This window comes from Adiantum capillus-veneris, chromosome 23 (assembly GCF_014529385.1).
Source record: "Adiantum capillus-veneris isolate H3 chromosome 23, ASM1452938v2, whole genome shotgun sequence".
NCBI classification, from domain to species: Eukaryota; Viridiplantae; Streptophyta; class Polypodiopsida; order Polypodiales; family Pteridaceae; genus Adiantum; species Adiantum capillus-veneris.
Genome location: NC_140953.1, coordinates 87,240,272 through 87,259,130, shown reverse-complemented (window position 1 = coordinate 87,259,130; position 18,859 = coordinate 87,240,272). Strand labels below are relative to the sequence as shown.

Sequence of the window (18,859 nt, the reverse complement as noted above, 5' to 3'; positions counted from 1 at the left end):
ATCATCGGCACAATAAGCCTTTTCATATGCTGCCATCCCGTCATAATAGTCTCCCTTTGGCCAATTTCAGCCCCCAAAGTTCTGTACCATAGAGAAGAGTTGATGTAATCAACATACCAAGCAACCATAGTTTTGTGCATGGCCATTGAAGCTATATTGTATATATCTTCACATTGTCTCTCAACTTTCAAGTGCTCCCACAGCTGCAAAGCTGCGTTCAAGTCCGGCCTTTTCTCCCTCAACTGTGGCCCTCTAAAAGAGACTCATAAGTACACAACTCTCCTTGAAATGTTAATTATGTGTAGCGGGAATAATGTGTCGTGCTCTCTACTGTGGGTGCTCCTCAGTGCAATGTGCGTGAAATCTCACTCCAACAGAATGAAAACACTGTAGACAATGAACAATATAGCAAACAAGCAACTCAACAGTAGAACCTCAACAGCATGGGACTCGACTAACTCAGATGAACTAGTACAGACTTTGGCATGGCAGCACACGCTGCTCCAAGCCCAGAACTAACGGGTACAATGGGGGTGTCGAGGCTCAAGATGTGCAGGGAGGGTGCAGTGTGTGATGTAGACTCGACCGACGCTAGACTCAAGACTCATAAACCATCTAGAACAGTCTATCCAAACTCCAGCAAATGTGAGCATACATGCAACCCAAATGGGAAACCTACAGATAACTCAAATACTGTCCAGCTGCACCTATCCCCAAACTGTGGCGGAGAAGAACTGGCCACGATGTCCTCTAAACCAACACCCTGCCACGTGTCAAGTGCACCAAGTGTGAACCCACAACCAACGACCAACTACAACTGTCTTGTCTTTCCGTGTAGAGTAACACTGTAGTCCAGCTACATTATGGTTATGATTTGGTTACCCATGCTTGTGTGGTGATGGTCATAAATTTTGTTTTACCAAGGTTAACTATAAGGTCTCTATCCTCATGAAAGGAGAGTTAATTGTGATGCATCCAGATTCCAAATACCACCGTAGAATAAGCATGATGTCATTTGTTCTTCTACCATCAACAAATTTGGTAACAAATTCAGTCTTGATGCACAAAAAATTGATTCAAAAGATAAGGGGGTTCTAATGGCAAGAAAATGGGGAAAAAAAACCAGCTGAAAGTTCCCAAAATGTGGGACATATTTTGAACACATTTGAAGTAGGTTGGGTAAACTGATGTTTTCAATTCAACATTACTTTAGCTCACGGTGTCAACCTCCTATTGTTCAACAACTTATGGGATAAGAAAAGTTTTGATTGACAGAAAAAATTGAGAAAAACGAATGTCCGACAATGATTCCAATTTTTTACATCTCCCTGGAAGTAAGTCTTTTTGTTTTTGAAAGAGAGCATGTCTCTAACCTTCGCTTGTCTTGCTGATATTGTGCCAGGGCTTCTATATATCTCAACCAGTATGGCCCTGCAATCTGGGCATGTACATTCTGAGGACCTACTAGATATGCCTTGACAATAAATCGATCATCTCTTTGCCTGGAGAAAAACCACAAAATTTTATCCCTTATCCTTAATGTTATCTTTTATGCAGTAAATAGACAGTCTGTTGATCTAGACAATAATCAGAACTTACCTGCCCTCGTACGTGGACAACCATGACATGTAGGATGCTGCGAAGTACATTGATACAAAAGGTCTATATAAATCCTCCACTACATGAATACTATATGCTTTGTATCCAAGTGAGCTGTTGCAAAGGAAAACATTGCTCCTTAGAAAGGTTCCTGTACTTTAAAGTGCTAAACTGTTGTCATTACAGATTATTTTTTACTTCAATTATCATGGTTTTTTCTCAGGATGCTTACATTTTTCACTTGGTAGTGCACATAAGTGCTAGCTCAGAAGATTTGTAGGCTCCACTTAGTCGTTGCTGATACTTACTAGTGAGCTACACGTACTTGACAAAGGGAATAATATACCTCACCCCCAAGGAGAGAGGGTTTCTAGATGAGATCAGACAATGGAGGCCTATCACAAAATTTTAATGAACGCTCTAAGTTTGAGGGTGTAGGCTCTAGCCACTCCTTGGGATTCATGCCATGCAGATTGGGTTTGTCAAGGAGTGCAACATCCTTGACAACAACATTTCATTTTGGGAGGCCACTGCTAGGGCCCATATGCATGATGAGGAGCTTATGATCGGGTCGACTGGAGGTTTCTTCAAGGGACTATTATGAGGATGGGCTTCTTGGATTCTCGGAGAAGGGGGCTTGCAGCACTATAACAATGCTGATTGCTGTGTGTGTGTGTGGGGGGGGGGGGGGGGAGGCATTGACCAGATCTATCAAACAGGGCTGCCCTCTTGTGCCTTCCTTGTTCTTGTTCTTCATTGATGCCTTGAGTGGCTATCTCATCGCTCAAAATAAACCAGCGAGTCACCCTAACAAGGCAGTAAAAACTAAAACACTGAAGCAACACTTAGCTAAACTGAAAAGCTGCAAGTTGAACTTGAAATAACACTACAGATAAGATAGACAGAGTGGAAGCACTTGCCCCTCAGATAGGCATCCCATTTTGTATGGCAAAATGTGACAGAGAGGATAATGGTGAGGAAGACTCCTTTATTAATCACATTAATGTTCGGACAGCAGTATCTTCCTACATGCTTCCCTCAGTGGTTCGCTCTCTTTCCCTTCTCTCTAGCTCTACAATGCCCGACATCATCATGTGCTCTTGTGTTCTGACTTCTCTAGTAGAATGGAGTGCTTGCTCTTGCTCTTCTTGTGTTGGTGGAGGCGTCAGCTCTCTAAAAGCTTGTGTGGGCGGACTTGGAATGAGCGTCTCGTTCTTTCCTTGATTTGGAATTCAAGTCAGTTGCTTTCCTAATTTGACATCCAAAAAGCAAGATCTCAGCATAATATATGCCTATGCTAGTAAATCCATACACTACCACATCATCAAGAGGTTGAGGGCAGCGCAGCCGTCAAGAGGTTGAGAAGATGCTATAAAGAAGCGGAAGAACTGAGTGTGCTAGAGAAGAAGGGGGGAAGCGTGCCGAGGGGGAAAGGGGACAGAGGTTCGCACAAGGTAGGAGGGAGAGGGTTCACTGGCAGCAATGGAGGGCTCCACGCCACGTAGAGAAGAGGACGATCTCAAGGGTCGAGAAGGGCGGGTCACGCGAGCTCGTGTTATTGAAAGAGAAGTTCACTTAGCTGCATGAATTGCTTTACAATGTGGTATGGGACACATCTATTGAGTATTTATGTAGCTCAATAGGAATTTCCATTGGATTATTATTTTCTTTGTTTTTTGCGAGCAAACCAAGATCTTCGGAAGATGAGTTCCCTTTGCTAAGTGGATTGCTTTACAGTGTGGTAGAGAACACATCTATCAAATATCCTTTTAGAAGAGCAACAACTTAAGCTTTCAGGTAATTAGCTACCATTAAGGACAATGCATCTTTTAAAGGGGTGGAGAAAATAATAACAAACTTTCTACTCCATAATAGTCATAGACTAACAAGTACTCCAAATTTCAAAACCCACTACAATCATGAAAAAAATCTTCTTATAGAAGAATTTATGATCTTTGATAGGGTTGTTAAATTTGACTACTAGGTCGTTAGTGTCCTCAATATAGCTATATAGTTTGTAGATATTGCAAGGACAATATGAGGTCCAATTTTGGACAAAAAACCAAGCTAGAAGATGGTTAGTTGACCATAACTAATCTTGCTTAGTTTGGCATATGTTTTGCACACTTCAAAATTTTTCTTTTCTAACTACACCCTTCAAAGTGATCATTGAGGACAATGACCTAAGTTAAGGGGGTGAGAATGTTAGACATCAAGTAAACTTGGAGTATTTACAAAGTGACAAGCAGTGAAAGGTCAGTGAATCTACTAGATCCAAGACAAGCCAGGGTCGGCATAGATCCAAAAGATGGACCAAGAGCAAGTGAGTAAGTAGGCTGGATGGCTTGGCATGTAAGTGTGACTTGCAACAAACAAGGATGGAGGCACCAAGATTAGCCATGGATTGCGGCAAGTAGCTAGGAATCTGGCCTACGATTGGGGGAGCCTATAAGAAGGAAGATTTGCAAACGTGGGTTAGGAATGCCAAGGGGTAATTCGAGGATGCTTCAGTGGAGCCTCAAGGGTAAGGTCTCATGGATTGTTTTAGAAGGGCAAGAGCTTTTCGTGTATAAGCTAAGGTTGGGTGGAGAATTACACACACTTAGCTCATTTTTTGCACCTCCGTGTCTTTTTCTTGCTCCCTCTATTTTATGATTTAGCCATAGTACATATGTTATTGATATGGGAGAGTATCCCTTTTCTTTTGTGCCGTGTACCCTCTTGATAGGGGGGATATAGTCTACTTGGTAGATTGAAAACTAACAAAAGAATCTTTTTTGCATTTAGAAAATGAGCCGAACAGGGAGCCAATACTGGCAACGGTCCACCATCATCGTGCTCCACCATAGAGAAGAATGAAGGCCTAATGGCAAACCTCACCCCAATCCGATCTGCCTTAAATGATACTGTCCTCTACTTGTATGGATCAACTTGAGCAAAAAGGCCCAAACAGTCGCTGTGCGTGGCCTATTCGGTCTTTGATACTTGGAAGCAATGCGGGTCTCATCCATCTTGCATCTGCTCCTGCTCGTTTATGAACTGGAGGAGCTGACCATAAGTCCAAATGCTGGAATAAAGTGTTCATAATGTGTGATGGTGTTGGCTCATTAGCCTGTAATAGAGGTGTTGAACCCCCATCCATCCAATCTTGAGACAGTAAGTCAATTGCATCTTCCATTCTCGTGTTGTGTTGAGAAGAACCCTTTTCCGTATTCAGTGACATGTGATACTGCGGGATCTTTGACAATGCTTCTCCTTTGCAAAAGCGCAGGTTGTTATTGAAGTTAAAGCCCTTAACAAAGGTTAGAGGCCATCTATACAAATCTGGCCTAGAAGGTGTTTTACGCAGATCTGTCTCCCCTCATGAAGACCAAAGTATTTTGGAGGATGCTCACAGTAGTCCGTCAAGTGGGGACTACCCTCGTCACATTACTGCACAAAAGATTTTGCAGAGTGGGTTGTGGTGGCCGTATTTGTTAAGAGATGCTATTGCCTATAGCAAAGAATGTGATGCTTGCCAAAGATATGGAGGGCCCATGTCTATGAAGGGAAATCTGGCATAGCCCATCTATTAGATCATGACCAGACCTAACCAATTTTTTTTTTTCCGAGAAAAAGATCCTTCTATTAGTTAATGAAAACTGCCCATAGGGCTACATCCACCTCTGCAAGAGAGGGCTACAACAAGCATGATGGGGAGACTCTCCCAATGAAAAAGCAACATATATACAGTGAGGCTAAATCAAGAGATGGGAGGAGGGAAGAGCCACACAGGTGGACAGTAGTGCCATCTGAGCACCCCCTGGACTATGGTGTAGAAAGGCCCAGGGCGCCAGAGTCGAAGGAAAGCCTCGCGGCGCTCCCGCATGCGGTCGGAGCTGCCCTGTAGTCCCTCAAGCTGTCCTCTGAGAGTATGGATCAGCTCTAGCCAAAAGTCACGAATAGTCTCTGCTGGTGGCACAGGGCGAGCCTCAAAGATGCGGATACAGCGGGCCAGCCAGATGAACCAGAGAGCTAGGCCACTGATGAGCTCCCAACACTCCTCTCTCTCACTGCACCACTCCTGTGGAGTAAGCTCTCTAGCAGGCTGGAGTGTAGGTCGCCCCCCCTGCATCACTATCATCCTGTTGGTCGAAGATAGCTCAAACTGAAGTGCCGGGCCCATGAGGGTGGACCAAGCCACTGCCCCCCAAGTGTACTGTCGAGCCGTGGAGAGGGCAGGCATCAGCCGAAGAACTCGTAGCCACACCTGCTGGGCCAAGGGACAGTCCCAAAGACAGTGACGCTGACTCTCCACCAACTGGTCACAGGCTGCACATGCGGCCGAGAGACCACTATGCACAAGCCAGCTCCCTAATGCTGTGGCTCTGTGTGCAACCAGCCACTGGAACAAAGTGACGCGCCTTGGCTGTCTGGAGTCCCACAGCCTCTGCCAAAAGGCTGCCAAGAACTCGACTGTGAGGCCCTCCTCCTGCCAATGACGTGCTGCAGCGGGGCAGGCCTCTCTCTGTGCTGCAAGTATATGACGTCCAAGCCGAACAGTGTACTGAAAGAAGGGGACTCCTGGGCGGTCTGCAGAAGAGAAGGGGTCCCTCCATAGCCACTCACCAGGATCCCACTGTACTCGTGCTAGTGGACAACACTCCCAAGCCCATAGTGTCCAGTGTCCAGTCTCAAGAGCTGCTGGGTCAGGGTCTATGACGCAAGTCCTCCCACAGATGCCCACAACTCGGATCCTCTGGAAACAGCACTCTGCTACCTGCGGGGCCTCTACTGCAACTCGCTGTAATCATCCCCCACCTTGAAGCTCGAAGAACAGGGCTGGGACAGTCTCTCAGCAGGCCCTGATTGAAATGAGAACCTCCAGTCGTGTGAAGGCTCCCATCCACCGGGGTGCTACTGGCTCGAGAGGCGTGAGCCACTCAGCTGGAACTGACTCTGAGATGTCCTGACACATGCTCTGCACCCCTCGCATGCCCTGTAGCTGGACACCCTGCACCTCCTCTGACAAACCTGTGAACTCTAGCCAGTCACCTAGAGCGCGGTGGACCTGCTGCCATGGGACCCCAAGAAACATGAGGCCGACTCCCAACCAAGTGGCCTCTCTGAGTGCTAACCATGGGGTTCCAGACGAGGGGATGCCGTAGGCGCTCCTCCATGCAAGTCGGCTGTCTCTGCTCTAGGCCACGCCGTCAGAGCTCCCAAGATCGAAGCAAACTCACAGCGAATCGGTCCTCCAGTCTCCTGCTCAAACCAACTCGGCGCAACTCTGTAAAGATCCATCTGGTCGAAGGTTGCCAAGGGCCTCCTGACTGAGGCACCTTGGCACGAAGCCTCTGCAGCAAGAACTCCTTCCAGGGCTCCTCGCCTGGAAGAAGTCCTCTGACGACGAACTTCCCAAGAAGGGCTCTGCTCTGCTGTGCTGGATCAATGATCCCAAGCCCTCCCTGAGAACAAGGTAGTGTGATGACCGACCAAGCCACCTTGGCTCGGGCAATCTGAGTGTCACGACCTGACCAAAGGAAGTTCCTGATCAGCCTCTCTACCTGGCTGATACAAGAACTCGAGAAGATCCAGCAAGAAGTGATGTACCACATAGTCGCCAACAACACCTGGTTGGCAACTACTACTCTACCAGCCAGCGAAAGTCGTGCTGAGCTCCAATGTAACAGCTTTCTCCTAATGGACAGGAGAAGAGGAGCAATCTGCTGCTCGGGGGACAAGTCCAAACCAACCTGACAACCCAAGTACCGAACTGCAGTCCCTGGAGGAATCCACCTGAAACCCTCTCCTGGCATCCAATCTGGCACAGGAGCACTGCCAACCGAGAAAGCCACTATCTTTCTCCAGTTGATCAGTGCGCCCGATGCACAGCAGAAGGTCTCCAAAGCCTGCTCACATCTGTGTAGATTGGCCTCCTGGCCCTCTATGTACAAGGTTGAGTCGTCGGCAAACTCAACGTCCAGAAGCTCATCTCCCCGTATAGGGAGTGCTAAGCCCCTCAGGCCAATCTGCTGTGACACCAAAAATCTGCTCATCGCCTCCGCATAGAACAGAAAGGGAAAGGGGGCAAGAGGACAACCCTGTTTGACCGATCGTGTGAGCATGAAGCGCTCACCTCTACCTCCTGCCAAAAGCACCTGACTGTGAGCCTGTCTGTACAAAGCTGACACCCCTCTGATCCAAGCATCTGAGAAGCCGATCCTGCGTAGAGTGCCCTCTAGAAAGTCCCAGTCCACTCTGTCGTATGCCTTCTCAAAATCGAGAAGAAGAATCACAAGGTCCTCCCCACGGAGCCGTGCCAGGGCAGAAGCCTCCCAGAAAGTGAAGATGTTGTCAAGGATACTGCATTCCTTGACAAAACCTGTCTGAGTCGCATGTATAAGGCTCTCCAAAAGTGGCTGAATCCTCAAACTCAAAGCCTTGGCAAGAATTTTGTAGGCTGAGTTGAGGATGGTGATGGGGCGCCACTGTCGAATCTCATCCAAGGAGCCACCCTCCTTTGGAATGAGGTAAATCAGGCCCTCACTCATGCTATCCGGCATCACTCCTGTGTACAGAATGTACTGAAAGGCACTACAAAGATCTGGGCCAAGCAGGTCCCAGTACTCCAAGAAGAAGCTGGGAGTCAGCCCATCCTCACCTGGACAGCTACCACGAGGGAGGGCCCTAAGAGCCGTGTGCAGCTCCTCAAGCTGAAGAGACATCTCTAGCCTCTGGCGCATCTCCTCAGTCACAAGACAAGGCATCTGTGCCCAAACCTGCTCCCTGCATGCATCCTGCCGCTCTGACTGGGGCTCAGCCGACAGTAACTCACGGTAAAAGTCAGTAGCAACTACACGCATATCCTTGGGCTCACAAACAACTAACCCATCGGGTCTCCTCAACTGATTGACCTTGGCATGTGAGTGCCGAGGTCCCACTGTCTCAAAAAAAACACCTGTCACTCTGTCTCCCACCTGAGTCCACTGAGATGCCTGTCGGTGAAAGGCAAACTCATGACGCCTCTCCTCTGTGCAAGCAAGCTACTGTCAAGCCTGCTGTAATTGCTCCTCCAACCATGGACTGTCTGGATGCTGGTCCTGCATCCTCTGTAGTGAAGCAATGCCTCGTCTGAGACGCTGCTCCTCCTCTCTCGCTGCAGCCCGTCGAGCCAGAGACTCCTGGAGAAAAAAGTGGCTAAGCTGAGCTAGGCCTAAGGCCACTCTGTCTGCAGGTAGAGCCTGGCTGTCCATGCCCATTGTCCAAAGAGCCTCTACCCTCTCTTTGAGTGCTCAGTCCAACAAGACCCGCTCTGGGATGCGAAACATCGTGCTCCCACTCCTCTGCCTGTCTGCCACTGTGAGGATCACTGGTGCATGGTCCGAGAAGGATGTCCCTGCCAGGATGCCCACTGATCCCCCCAAGTCACTGAAGTGGTCACCAGTGTAGAAGCGATCTATCCGCGATAGATTCACTCCTCCCACTCTGCGGTCCGACCTAGAGAAGGCAAGACTCTCTGGAGGCCTCACAAAGCCAGAGTGCTGCCATGTATCCGAGACCCTCAAAGTCATACACAAACTCTCCCAGGCTCCTAACTCGACTCCATGCACAGTAGCATGGTTGTCTCCAATCCTGTCAGAAGAGTCCTCCAACATGTTGAAGTCCCCTCCTAGACACCAATGGTCAGCCTGTGGCAAAGACTCAACAATCTGTGACCAAAACTCTGCACGAGCACTCGCCACATTGGGCGCATAGATGTTCAGGAAGCCCACAAGGCCACCCTGAACCTGCATAGTAATGCATTGAGCCCTGCCCACAATGGCCTCCTGCAATAATCCCTCTGCCCACAATGGCCTCCTGCAATATGTACGCAATAGTCATACATACCCCACCCTGGATGCCTCCAGGTCCAAAAGCAGTTGACCAAAAGGTATCATATCGTCCACGCAAAATCTGACCACATCGCCGAATGCGGCTCTAAGACAGATGGTGCTCCTGTAGCATAAGGAGATCAATCTCTCCTACCACAAGGCAACGCTTAAGCTCCTGACGCAATCGGCCCCGCTGTCGTTGAAATTGGGGCCCACGTAGTCCCTGCACGTTCCACGAGACGATCCTCATGGGGAGCGAGAGAGAACAAATGCTGCCGCAGCAGCAAGACGGGCTATCTTCGAGGCTGGCTTGGATGGGGAGTAATCCGCATCCGAGCGTACTCTAGATAGGCAAGACTGTAGTGAGTGCCTAGCCCAAGCCCAAGCAGAGCGAGCCGTGCGTAAAGAAACCTCCTCTGTCCAGGAGTCCTCATGAATGTATACATAGCAAGGCAAACACTGCGTATCAGCAAAAAAGTACACCACAATGTGCCTACATCCTGCTGAGTCTGGGGGTGCCACCGCAAACTTGGCCAGTGGCCACAAAGTGTGCAGCAAATCTGTAACTCCAAGTTCTCCCATGTGGTGAGAGAACTCGAGAACCTGTGTATGCAACCATCCCACCACTGAGTCGAGGGACCACTCTGTCTCAGCCCTACCACAGAGGGGGAAGGAGAAACCAACTGCTGAGTCCAAGGCCTCTGTCCCCCTAGAGGCGAGGAACAAAGCATGGACCCTAAAGCAGGTTGCCTCATGGTCTGCTGCGGAATCACCGAGAAAGCGAGTGAACCCATAGTCGAAAAAATCCTGCGGCGTCGGACGTCAATGCTCGTCAGACCACGAGGGATAGCTGCAAGGGAAGATGTCTGAATCTGCAGAGGGGACCGCAAGAAGGGCTGACCCTCTCTCGCTAGGCGACTCGTGGCAAAGGCGCTGCCAAGAGATCTCCTAGCCGCCGGCGAGGGACCAGTCTCCTGAGTCGACTGTGGAACTGGAGCAGGAGGGGGGGGAGAAGGAGCTGGGGGGGGGGGGGGGGGGGGGGGGGGGGGGCGGAGGGGAGGAAAAGCGGGGTGGGGTGAAAGAGGTAGAGGGGCAAGGTGGGGGGGAGTGGACGGGAGCACAGGGTGGGGGGGAGGATGAGGAGGAGGAGGGGAACTCTGAAGGGGGGGGCGGCTGGCGAGGGTGAAGCGGAGGTGGAGGCTGGCATAGGGGGCTCCTCCTGCTCAAGAGGACCAAAGCGGTTCCCCGTGGGAACCCACTGCTGCTGCTGAGTAGGCACCTGAGGGCCACTCTGAGTGCCAGGCTGTCGCTGTGGCCCCTGGCGTCGACGGCCACGGGCCAGCTGCCACCCCTCCTCCATTGGAGCCCCAGGCTCGGAGGGTGACTCTGAATCTGTGCTCTGTTCCGCTGGCTATGGTGGCTGCGGCCCAGCCTTGGCAGGCTGGGGCTGAGGCTGAGGTGCAGGTCGTGGCCTCCTCCGTGGACAAGCCTTCGCTAGGTGGCCCATCTGTCTGCAAATGAAGCACTGGTTCGGGAGACCCGAGTACTCCACACTCTGTCTAAACCAACCCCCACTCACCCGAGGCAGAAGGATGACCTTCGGGAGCGTGTGGGTATCTCTGACCAAAACTCGAACTGAGGGGATGCCAACTGCCTTGGCAGCTACTGATGCTGCCGTATGAGGTGTCTCCAGGACAGTCCCGATGGCGGAGCCAATCCTGGAGAGAAGTGGTAGGTACTCCCTCCGTAAACCCGAAAAGCAGACTAAGATGGGGATGTCTGCCTCCTCTACTAGCACATCCGAAGTCGGGTCAAAACCATGTCGCCACTGTCGAAAGTGGGCGCGTGATGCTCGGATGGCCAGTGGACTCATAGCTATGACCTTGGAAGCCATCTCGGAGGTCTCGAACTCAATCTGGTAGTACCCCCGTCCGAGAATCTGGACATCCAAGATCTTGCTCACCTCTGCGAGAAGGCGGGCCTGGAGAAGGTCACGCAGCTCTCCTTTGCTGGGTTGGGTGCCGAGAATCTTGCAAATGACCGAGGTAGCCTGCAAACGCTCTACCTCTGCGGCTAGGCTCGCTTGCTCTGTCGGTGAAAGAGCAAGTTGAATGGTGGGCTCAGCGGAGTCGGGCGAGGGGGCTTCGGAGGAGTCGACCTCTGAGGTGGAGCATGAGCCTCCATTAGTGTTTGCTGCTCTGAAGGAGAAGGGCGTACGAGAAGGCTAACGCTTGAGAGCTCGGCAAGAAGAATCCAACTGAGAATCCACTGCCAGGCAATTCAAGAGAGGCCTTCAGCGGGGGGGGAGGGGGGATAAGGGGCTGGAGAGGCGAGGGCAGCGGACAGCGAGCAAGAGGGGGGCAGCTGGCAGGGCTGCACTCTGGCTGGGCTGCGCGCAGGCTGGGTGCAAGCTCAGCAGCGCTCGCGGACAGACAGCGCGCAGGCAAGGGGCAGCGCGCAAGGGGGCAGCGCGAGGGCGAAGGCGAAGGGGGGCTATGGCGAGGGGGAGCAGGAGCACGCGGTGGGGGGGAGGGGAGCGCGCAGGAGCAGCAACGAGCCACTTTATTGTCGACCGAACCAATTTTTGGACAGACAGAGCTGAATTAAGCCACTGTTCTTGAGTGTAAGCCATGTCTGGAAATCTGGTATAGCCCGTCTAGTAGCTCATGACCAGACTGAACCAATTTTTGGACAGACCAGAGCTGAATTAAGCCACTGTTCTCGAGTGCAAGTCATGTCTGGAAGGATAATCCCATCAAGCAAAGAATTCTGAGCCAGCTCTGCTGCACCTGAGGGAAGTCCCATAAGTAATCGCATATTGACATTATGGACATAAAGTTTAGAAGATGTTACTGTGCAAAGAAGAAATGACTGTAAAGGGAACCGTGTTTGAGAAACTGTAGCAAGAGATATACTTATGCAGCCACAGTGCTGTAGAAAGGGAGAGGTTCAACAACCCATTTGTAGATTCCACATTATACAGAAGACGTCTACTACAAATCTCTGCAACTGCACATAGCATCTCCTGCAGAGAAATAGAGCAGCTCAAATGTTATACCTCACATGATAAACATGACAATGATTAAGCATCACATTACTTCACTAATAGAGATACTGCTGTTAGTGATATTGAAATAGCTCTTGCAAAAGAGAAGCAATTAAATGGCACAAGTAAAAGCAGGATTTAAAAAAAAGGAAAGCATGATTGCAGAAACTCCATCATTGAAAGGGAAGCCAAACTTTCCTTCTTGCCATTTGCAAACAAGGACACACCTACAGTTTAAAGATATTGCATCAGATACAAATGTATAAATTAATTCCGTAGGGCGCTATTAGGTCATAAGCTTTATACAGAATAGCCACTCACCAGATTTCTTGTAAAATCAATAAAGCTTCATAGCACCTAATAACCATACCACTTCCTTTTTCTAATCTCTTCCTTCCGACCTTTCTCTTTTGTCCAACCTGGTCTACTTGTTAGAAGACTTCATGCAGTCATCAATGACCTGCCCAAGAAAATACAGCCAAACCTGTTCTCAGGTAACGCCTTCTGCCGTTTGAGACAGCCCAAGCCCGCTTTTGATGTAGGAAGATCTGAAAGTCCCATGTGCACAAGCCATTATGTATCGTACCCCCTCCAAAAAATGCTGATCAAAATCCCTAGCCATGGTCTAACAGCTGCAACTATTGTAGCAGGGCTACAGTGTCACTGGCACAGGACAAGCAGTTAGTTGCAGTCGGGCTGGAGTTCACACTGGCCGGACTCTCGCAATGACACGTGGCAAGTGGTACGGATGGTGGTCTAGTAGACACCGTGGCCAGATAAGCACCACCTCAGTTTGGAGATGAGCTTAGCTGGATTGGGATATCTGCCAGCTGTTGGTGGCTCTTAGGGCTACATATGTGTGGTTGGTTTCAGTTGTCGGATATACATAATTATCATCTACTTTGTGTGGTCATTCGTCTAGTCTAGAATCTTGAGTTCATACACAGCACGTTTGCACCATCCCCGCACAGTTGAGCCTCGACACCCCCATTGTACCCATGAGTTCTGGGCTGGAGCTGAGTGTGCTGCCATGCCAGAGTTTGTATTGGTTTCTTTGAGTTAGTCGATGTTCATGTTGTTCAGGTTCCACTGCTGAGTCTTGTTGTTGTTGCTCTGTTATTCATTCTCTTCTGTGTTTTCATTCTGTGGAGTGAGATCTCACGCACATTGCACTAAGGAGCACCCACTATAGAGAGCACGACACATTATCTCCACTACAGGTGCTCTCATTTTGGCACGCCCGGTGGGACCTCAACTGAAGTCCCACTCCGTTGCGCCTACAGGTTGAGGAGCTAGCTGGTTTAAGCTCTCGCCTGTGTTGGTCTGTTGGTATCGCCTGCTATGGTCCAAGTCCAGCTTCCTCTCAACCATCTCGACCAGCTGCTGGTCTAGTCACTCGTCCTGGACTAGTTACTTCCCCGGTCCAGTCACTCGTCTTGGTCTAGTCGCTCATCTTGGTCACTCGCATTGGTCTAGTGGAGTCTGGACCACCTCAATCTAAATTCTTAGTGCACAAAGCTTGGGTGGGTTCGATTACTGCATGACACATGCAGTTCAAGGATCGACAAAGTCCTCTGAATACTACTACAGAAAGCGTCAACCCTTTGTGCCAAGCAAAAGTCCACCAGCGCCATTACCCCTACCTTCTTCTCACGCGACTACCTCCATTCCCTCAACCAATTCTACACCTCGGTTACCCTCAGTAAAGTTCTCGCGAATTGTGTTACAGCAAGCCCTTGAGCAATAGGCTCTTACACGGACAGCCATTGAGGAGCTCACAAGCGTTCTGGCTAAGGTGAATATCAAGTTTCTGACTTTCAAAGGCGTCTCCATAGAGGATGCCGACGACCATGCCCGGAGATTTGTTTCCCTATGCAGGGGTCGTGGCCTCAACAGAGAAGACACCTACCTGGTACTCTTCCCATCCACATTGGATGGCTTAGCAGACAAGTGGTACAGTTAGTTTGCACATAACCACTTTGCGACTTGGACCACATTATGACAACAGTTCTGTGAAGCTTTCACACCAGGGGACTTCCAGGAGAAGGTCCTAGATGAGTTGGCCAATCTGATGCTCCAACCAAATGAGAGACTTTTGCAGAGCTCATGACTAGAACAAAGTCTCTAGTGGCCAAACTTCCTCAGCACCGGGTGAATTTATGGTTAAGAAGTGGGCGGAGAAGGATCTTCCCAAAACTTCCGAGCAAAAACTCCAAGAGAGTCTCCGACTTGACGCCACTGACTCCCCTCAGGTAGAGACCCCCTCAGTTTTTTTGGAAAGACCTTCTAATCCTTTAACTTCTTTACACAGGGAACTCGAAGCCCTATAGTTACAACGAGCTCTTCAAGAGGAGAGATCATTCTCTCTTCGACAGGAGAAGCCTCCTCATCAAGAGGCCTTGGACCAGATCAAGCGCGGGCTAGAAGAGCTCCGGACTCAGCAGGAGTCTAAGGCTGTGGTCTGGTGTAGCTCATGCTGCTCGCCAGGGCACCCTCCCATAGTAACAGGGAACGAAGGGGACGGAGCCTAGAGACCGGGGACGCCTGATTTCGGGCGGGGACGGGTGGGGACGGACGACAAACTGCCTGCCAGGTGTGGGGAACGCAACCAAAACGTCCTGGGGACGGCAGGGGACGATAAGCAACGACGGTCACAAACAATGAACTCTTTTAAAATTTGAAAACTGATCGTCTCTAACGGCCAGTTCCTCTCGAACCGCCCGCCATATTTTTGAACTTTGAAGCACCCCAATGGCTATAAAATCGACCCTTTGGGTCCTCATTTCTAGATGTTTTATTAGCACATTTGCGTCTATATGACTCATGTTCTTTGGTTTATTTAGTGTAAATTTGTAGTCAAAGTGAGCATTGTGTGTGGCATGTCTGTAGGTCAAAAAATGCGAAAAAAATCTGGTTTTTTTTTGTCGTTTCGACCCCTGTCCCCGTTCCATAGTTACATGGACGACAAGTCGGGGTTGGGAACAGGACAGGACGACAAATGTCAGGAAACGGGGACAGGGGTCGCAACGGCAAAAAAAAAAAGAAGATTTTTTTGGCATTTTTTTACCTACACACATGCCACACACATAGAGTATCACTTTGATCACAAATTTACACTAAATAGACCAAAGAGTACGAGTCATATAGGCGCAAATGTGCTAATAAAACATCGATGGATACAAAATGAAAAGTGCATGCCACAAGGGCTCAAAAAGGACAAGCCTCAAGGATAACAAAAAGTACAAAGGGCTAAAAGTACAAAGGGCTAGGTAGACTCTAGAGCAATAGACTCTAGACTCGAGAGTGATCAATGATCATCAAACTTCCGAAGTGCTCGCCTGCTGAATCTCCATATCGTCGTAGTCGAGGTCATTAGCTACATATGAGGCCTCGCGAGGCTCGCATTGAGGCTCGAAGTCCTCCTCTAGCTCCTCCAAAAGTGTCTCGGCCATAGATGGATTCTCTTGTGCCATCTCCCACTCAGTGAGGGGATCTTCCTTGTGTGTGACGCTCTTGGCAAGCATGCGCAAGTTAGCGCTCACAAACACCGAATCATTGGCCCTCTGGACCCCAAGGCGATTCCTCTTCTTAGAGGCAATGTGGTTGTACACGCTCCATAGTTGCTCCAAGCAACTAGTGGTACATGCTTGGCTAAGGACACAAACAGCTCAGCGCTGCAAATGTGGGCCATCTCCTCTATAGTCCTCCCACCACAAAACCGAGCCAATCTTGCTACGATCAACCTGTGCATCTACACATCCATAGGAGCCCTTCTTTTACCTCTGTTGAATAGCTCGTCTCTAATCTTGCGCCTAGTGTCACTGCTAGGCTCAAGGCGCTCCAATGCAAGCCGCCATCCTTTGCTCACCTCCTTGTCGGTCTCTTGACGCCTTCCCTGAAACTCAGGGTCAAGCACATAAGATGCCGCATGAAGTGGAGAGTAGTATCCATTCCACCTCGACTCACACAAGCCATGAATCTCCGTATACTAAACAGGGTCAGGCACAAGCTTCTCAAGTGTCTCTATCATCCGATGCATGGCTTCGTAGACTTTGCCGATGCATGGCTGCAAGCCATCCACAACTCGAAGTAGGTGTAGAAAAGGCTTGACCATGGCATCAAGAGTCTTCACCTCCTCCCACCAAGCAGCGTCGTCGGCCCATTCTCGGCATTTCAATCCTGTTGCTGATGTAGACTCCGGCATGGCCTGGAACTCATCACTAAGAAAGAGGCCCCTTAAGGCTCCGCCACATGTAGACAAGCGGCCTAGCATAAGCCAATTGAATGCAAATCTTGTCTCTGAATATTTGAGCAAGGAAAAGTGGCTCCTCTTTGAGAACTAATGGCACACTTTTTGATGGTTGAGCACAAAGGAGACAATTCGAGAGGCGTCACCAATGCTAGGTGAAATCCATGACAAGCTCCCTATGTCCTTGAGGCGGTTATTGAGGCAATGCGCCATGCAAAATGTGACATGGATGCTGGGATACATGCCCTCAATGATAGCCCCAGTTGCCCTATTTGACGCCTCTCCATATGCAACCATACAAAGGACATTCTCCGGGCCAATGATAAATATGGTGCTTGTCCATTCTGCAACAAGCATCTCTAAGGCCTTGCCACTGTCGGATGCATCATGTGACTCCACAAAGTACATCTCCCCCCGAGAGTAGGCCACCACTCCGTGGATGGACCTCTTGCGGGTGTTGCTCCATCCCTCTACAAGGAGAGAGACACCATTGGTCTCCCACAAAACCTTTGTTGCTTGGGTCGCTTGCTCCATAGCAAGCTTCTCTTTGTCAAGGAGGGTGGTGCGAAGCCTCTCCGATGAAGGTGGCACATAAGAGGAGCCATATTCCCCTATTTTGGTAACCATGGTTCGAAAGTATGGAGACCTATCCACACAAAATAGAGCATGTTGTGCTAGTATGGAGAGTCGAGAGTCGAGAGTCGAGACACATAATGAATACAAAATGGGAGATTGCAATGTGCATATGCCAAGAAAACTCACCGCGAGGCATGGAAAGCAATGTGGTCGTGGAAGAAGAATCGGGCAACCGACCTATCCACCTCTTCCTTCAATTTAGGATTCCAATTTTCGTTGAGGGTGCTTTGGCGATGCACAATGGAAGAGGACGGTGTAGAAGCAGTTGTCTTGAACGCTCGAGAGGTGGAGTCAAGGTTGGCTTCCCTTTGCTCTCGCAGTGTCGCCATGGCGGAGGAATCAACGGAAACAAAACGGCTCCTCTTGGCCGCTTCCGCGACCTCATACACCACGAGCTTCTCAAGAAGCTCCAACCTCTTCTCGGGAGATACTCGAGGGTAAAACTTCACCTCGTGACCGGGTTCATGAAGAAGATAGGCTTGCACATTGTTTGCACCACCCGTTCTCCTGTACGGCGTAGCTTGCATGTCCATGGTCTTGCACCGCCACCTTTACCACGCACAGTAGAGTCGACTTCATCCCACCGCGACCATGTTTGCACCGCAGGCCTCCTTCGAGAAGAGCCGGCTTGAGAAGTGGAGTTAGCTTGAGATGAAATGATGGTGGAGAGAGAGTAGAGCTAAGAGGAGAGCTTGTGTGGATACTCGAGAGAGAGTAGAGAGCTTCAAAGTTGAGAGGGTAGAAGAGCGAGAGAGTGGGTAGAGAGACTCAAGGGTAGAGCTTGAGCACCCAAAGGTAGACCGTACGGCATAGAGTCTAGATAGTAGACGGTAGAGAGGAGAGGCTTGTCACTTGAGCTTTCATTGAACTTGAGAGACCCAAAGATCCAAGGGTGCTTTTATAGCCTCCCAAGGGCCAAAGCCCCCCCCCCCAAAAAAATAGGTGTTGGCTGCCTCTATCCGTTAAAAACGGTCATTTTTTCAACTTTTCAAAAATTTGCCCGTTCCCATTCGTCCCTACCCCCGGCAACCTGCGTTCCCGCCGGTCAGATGAAAATCCGGCCGTTCCCTATCGTTCCCCTCCGTCCCCGGCCCGGTTATGGCCATTGCATCCCTAGGCCCCGTCCCCTCCGTCCCCTGTAACTATGCCCCGTTCCCGACCCGGACCCGCTGTTCCATGTTACTATGCACCCTCCACATGAATGCCCCCTCCGGGCTTATTGCCATTTTGTGAAAAGTCTAGACATGAGGACAAGGATTGCTACTACCTTAAGGGATTGCGAGACATACAACAAAATCTTGGTCCTACTCTTCACCAAGGGCCGGCACCTGCATCCAACATGGTTCCTCCCTATGGCCATCCAAACCACATGCCACCTTTGCTGACGGCCCCTCCTATGCAAGGTATGTAGAGTACTTTTCGCTCTCAAAGCTTTTATCATGCCCATGCTCCCTCATCCCCTCAAAGCTTCTACGC

The 18,859-nt window shown here is 49.9% G+C and overlaps 1 protein-coding gene across 3 annotated transcripts in view; it reads right to left on the bottom strand.

Moving 5' to 3' along the window:
- Positions 1-18,859, bottom strand: part of LOC147428117 (transglycosylase) — a 174,461-nt gene that overhangs the window by 20,963 nt on the left and 134,639 nt on the right. For all 3 annotated transcript variants that reach the window (XM_086496310.1, XM_086496308.1, XM_086496309.1), the window contains 3 exons: positions 12,368-12,477; positions 1,600-1,713; positions 1,374-1,502 (listed from right to left, as the gene is read on the bottom strand). In XM_086496310.1, coding sequence (XP_086352436.1) covers positions 1,374-1,502; positions 1,600-1,713; positions 12,368-12,477 — 353 coding nt within the window. The remainder of the gene's footprint in view (positions 1-1,373; positions 1,503-1,599; positions 1,714-12,367; positions 12,478-18,859) is intronic.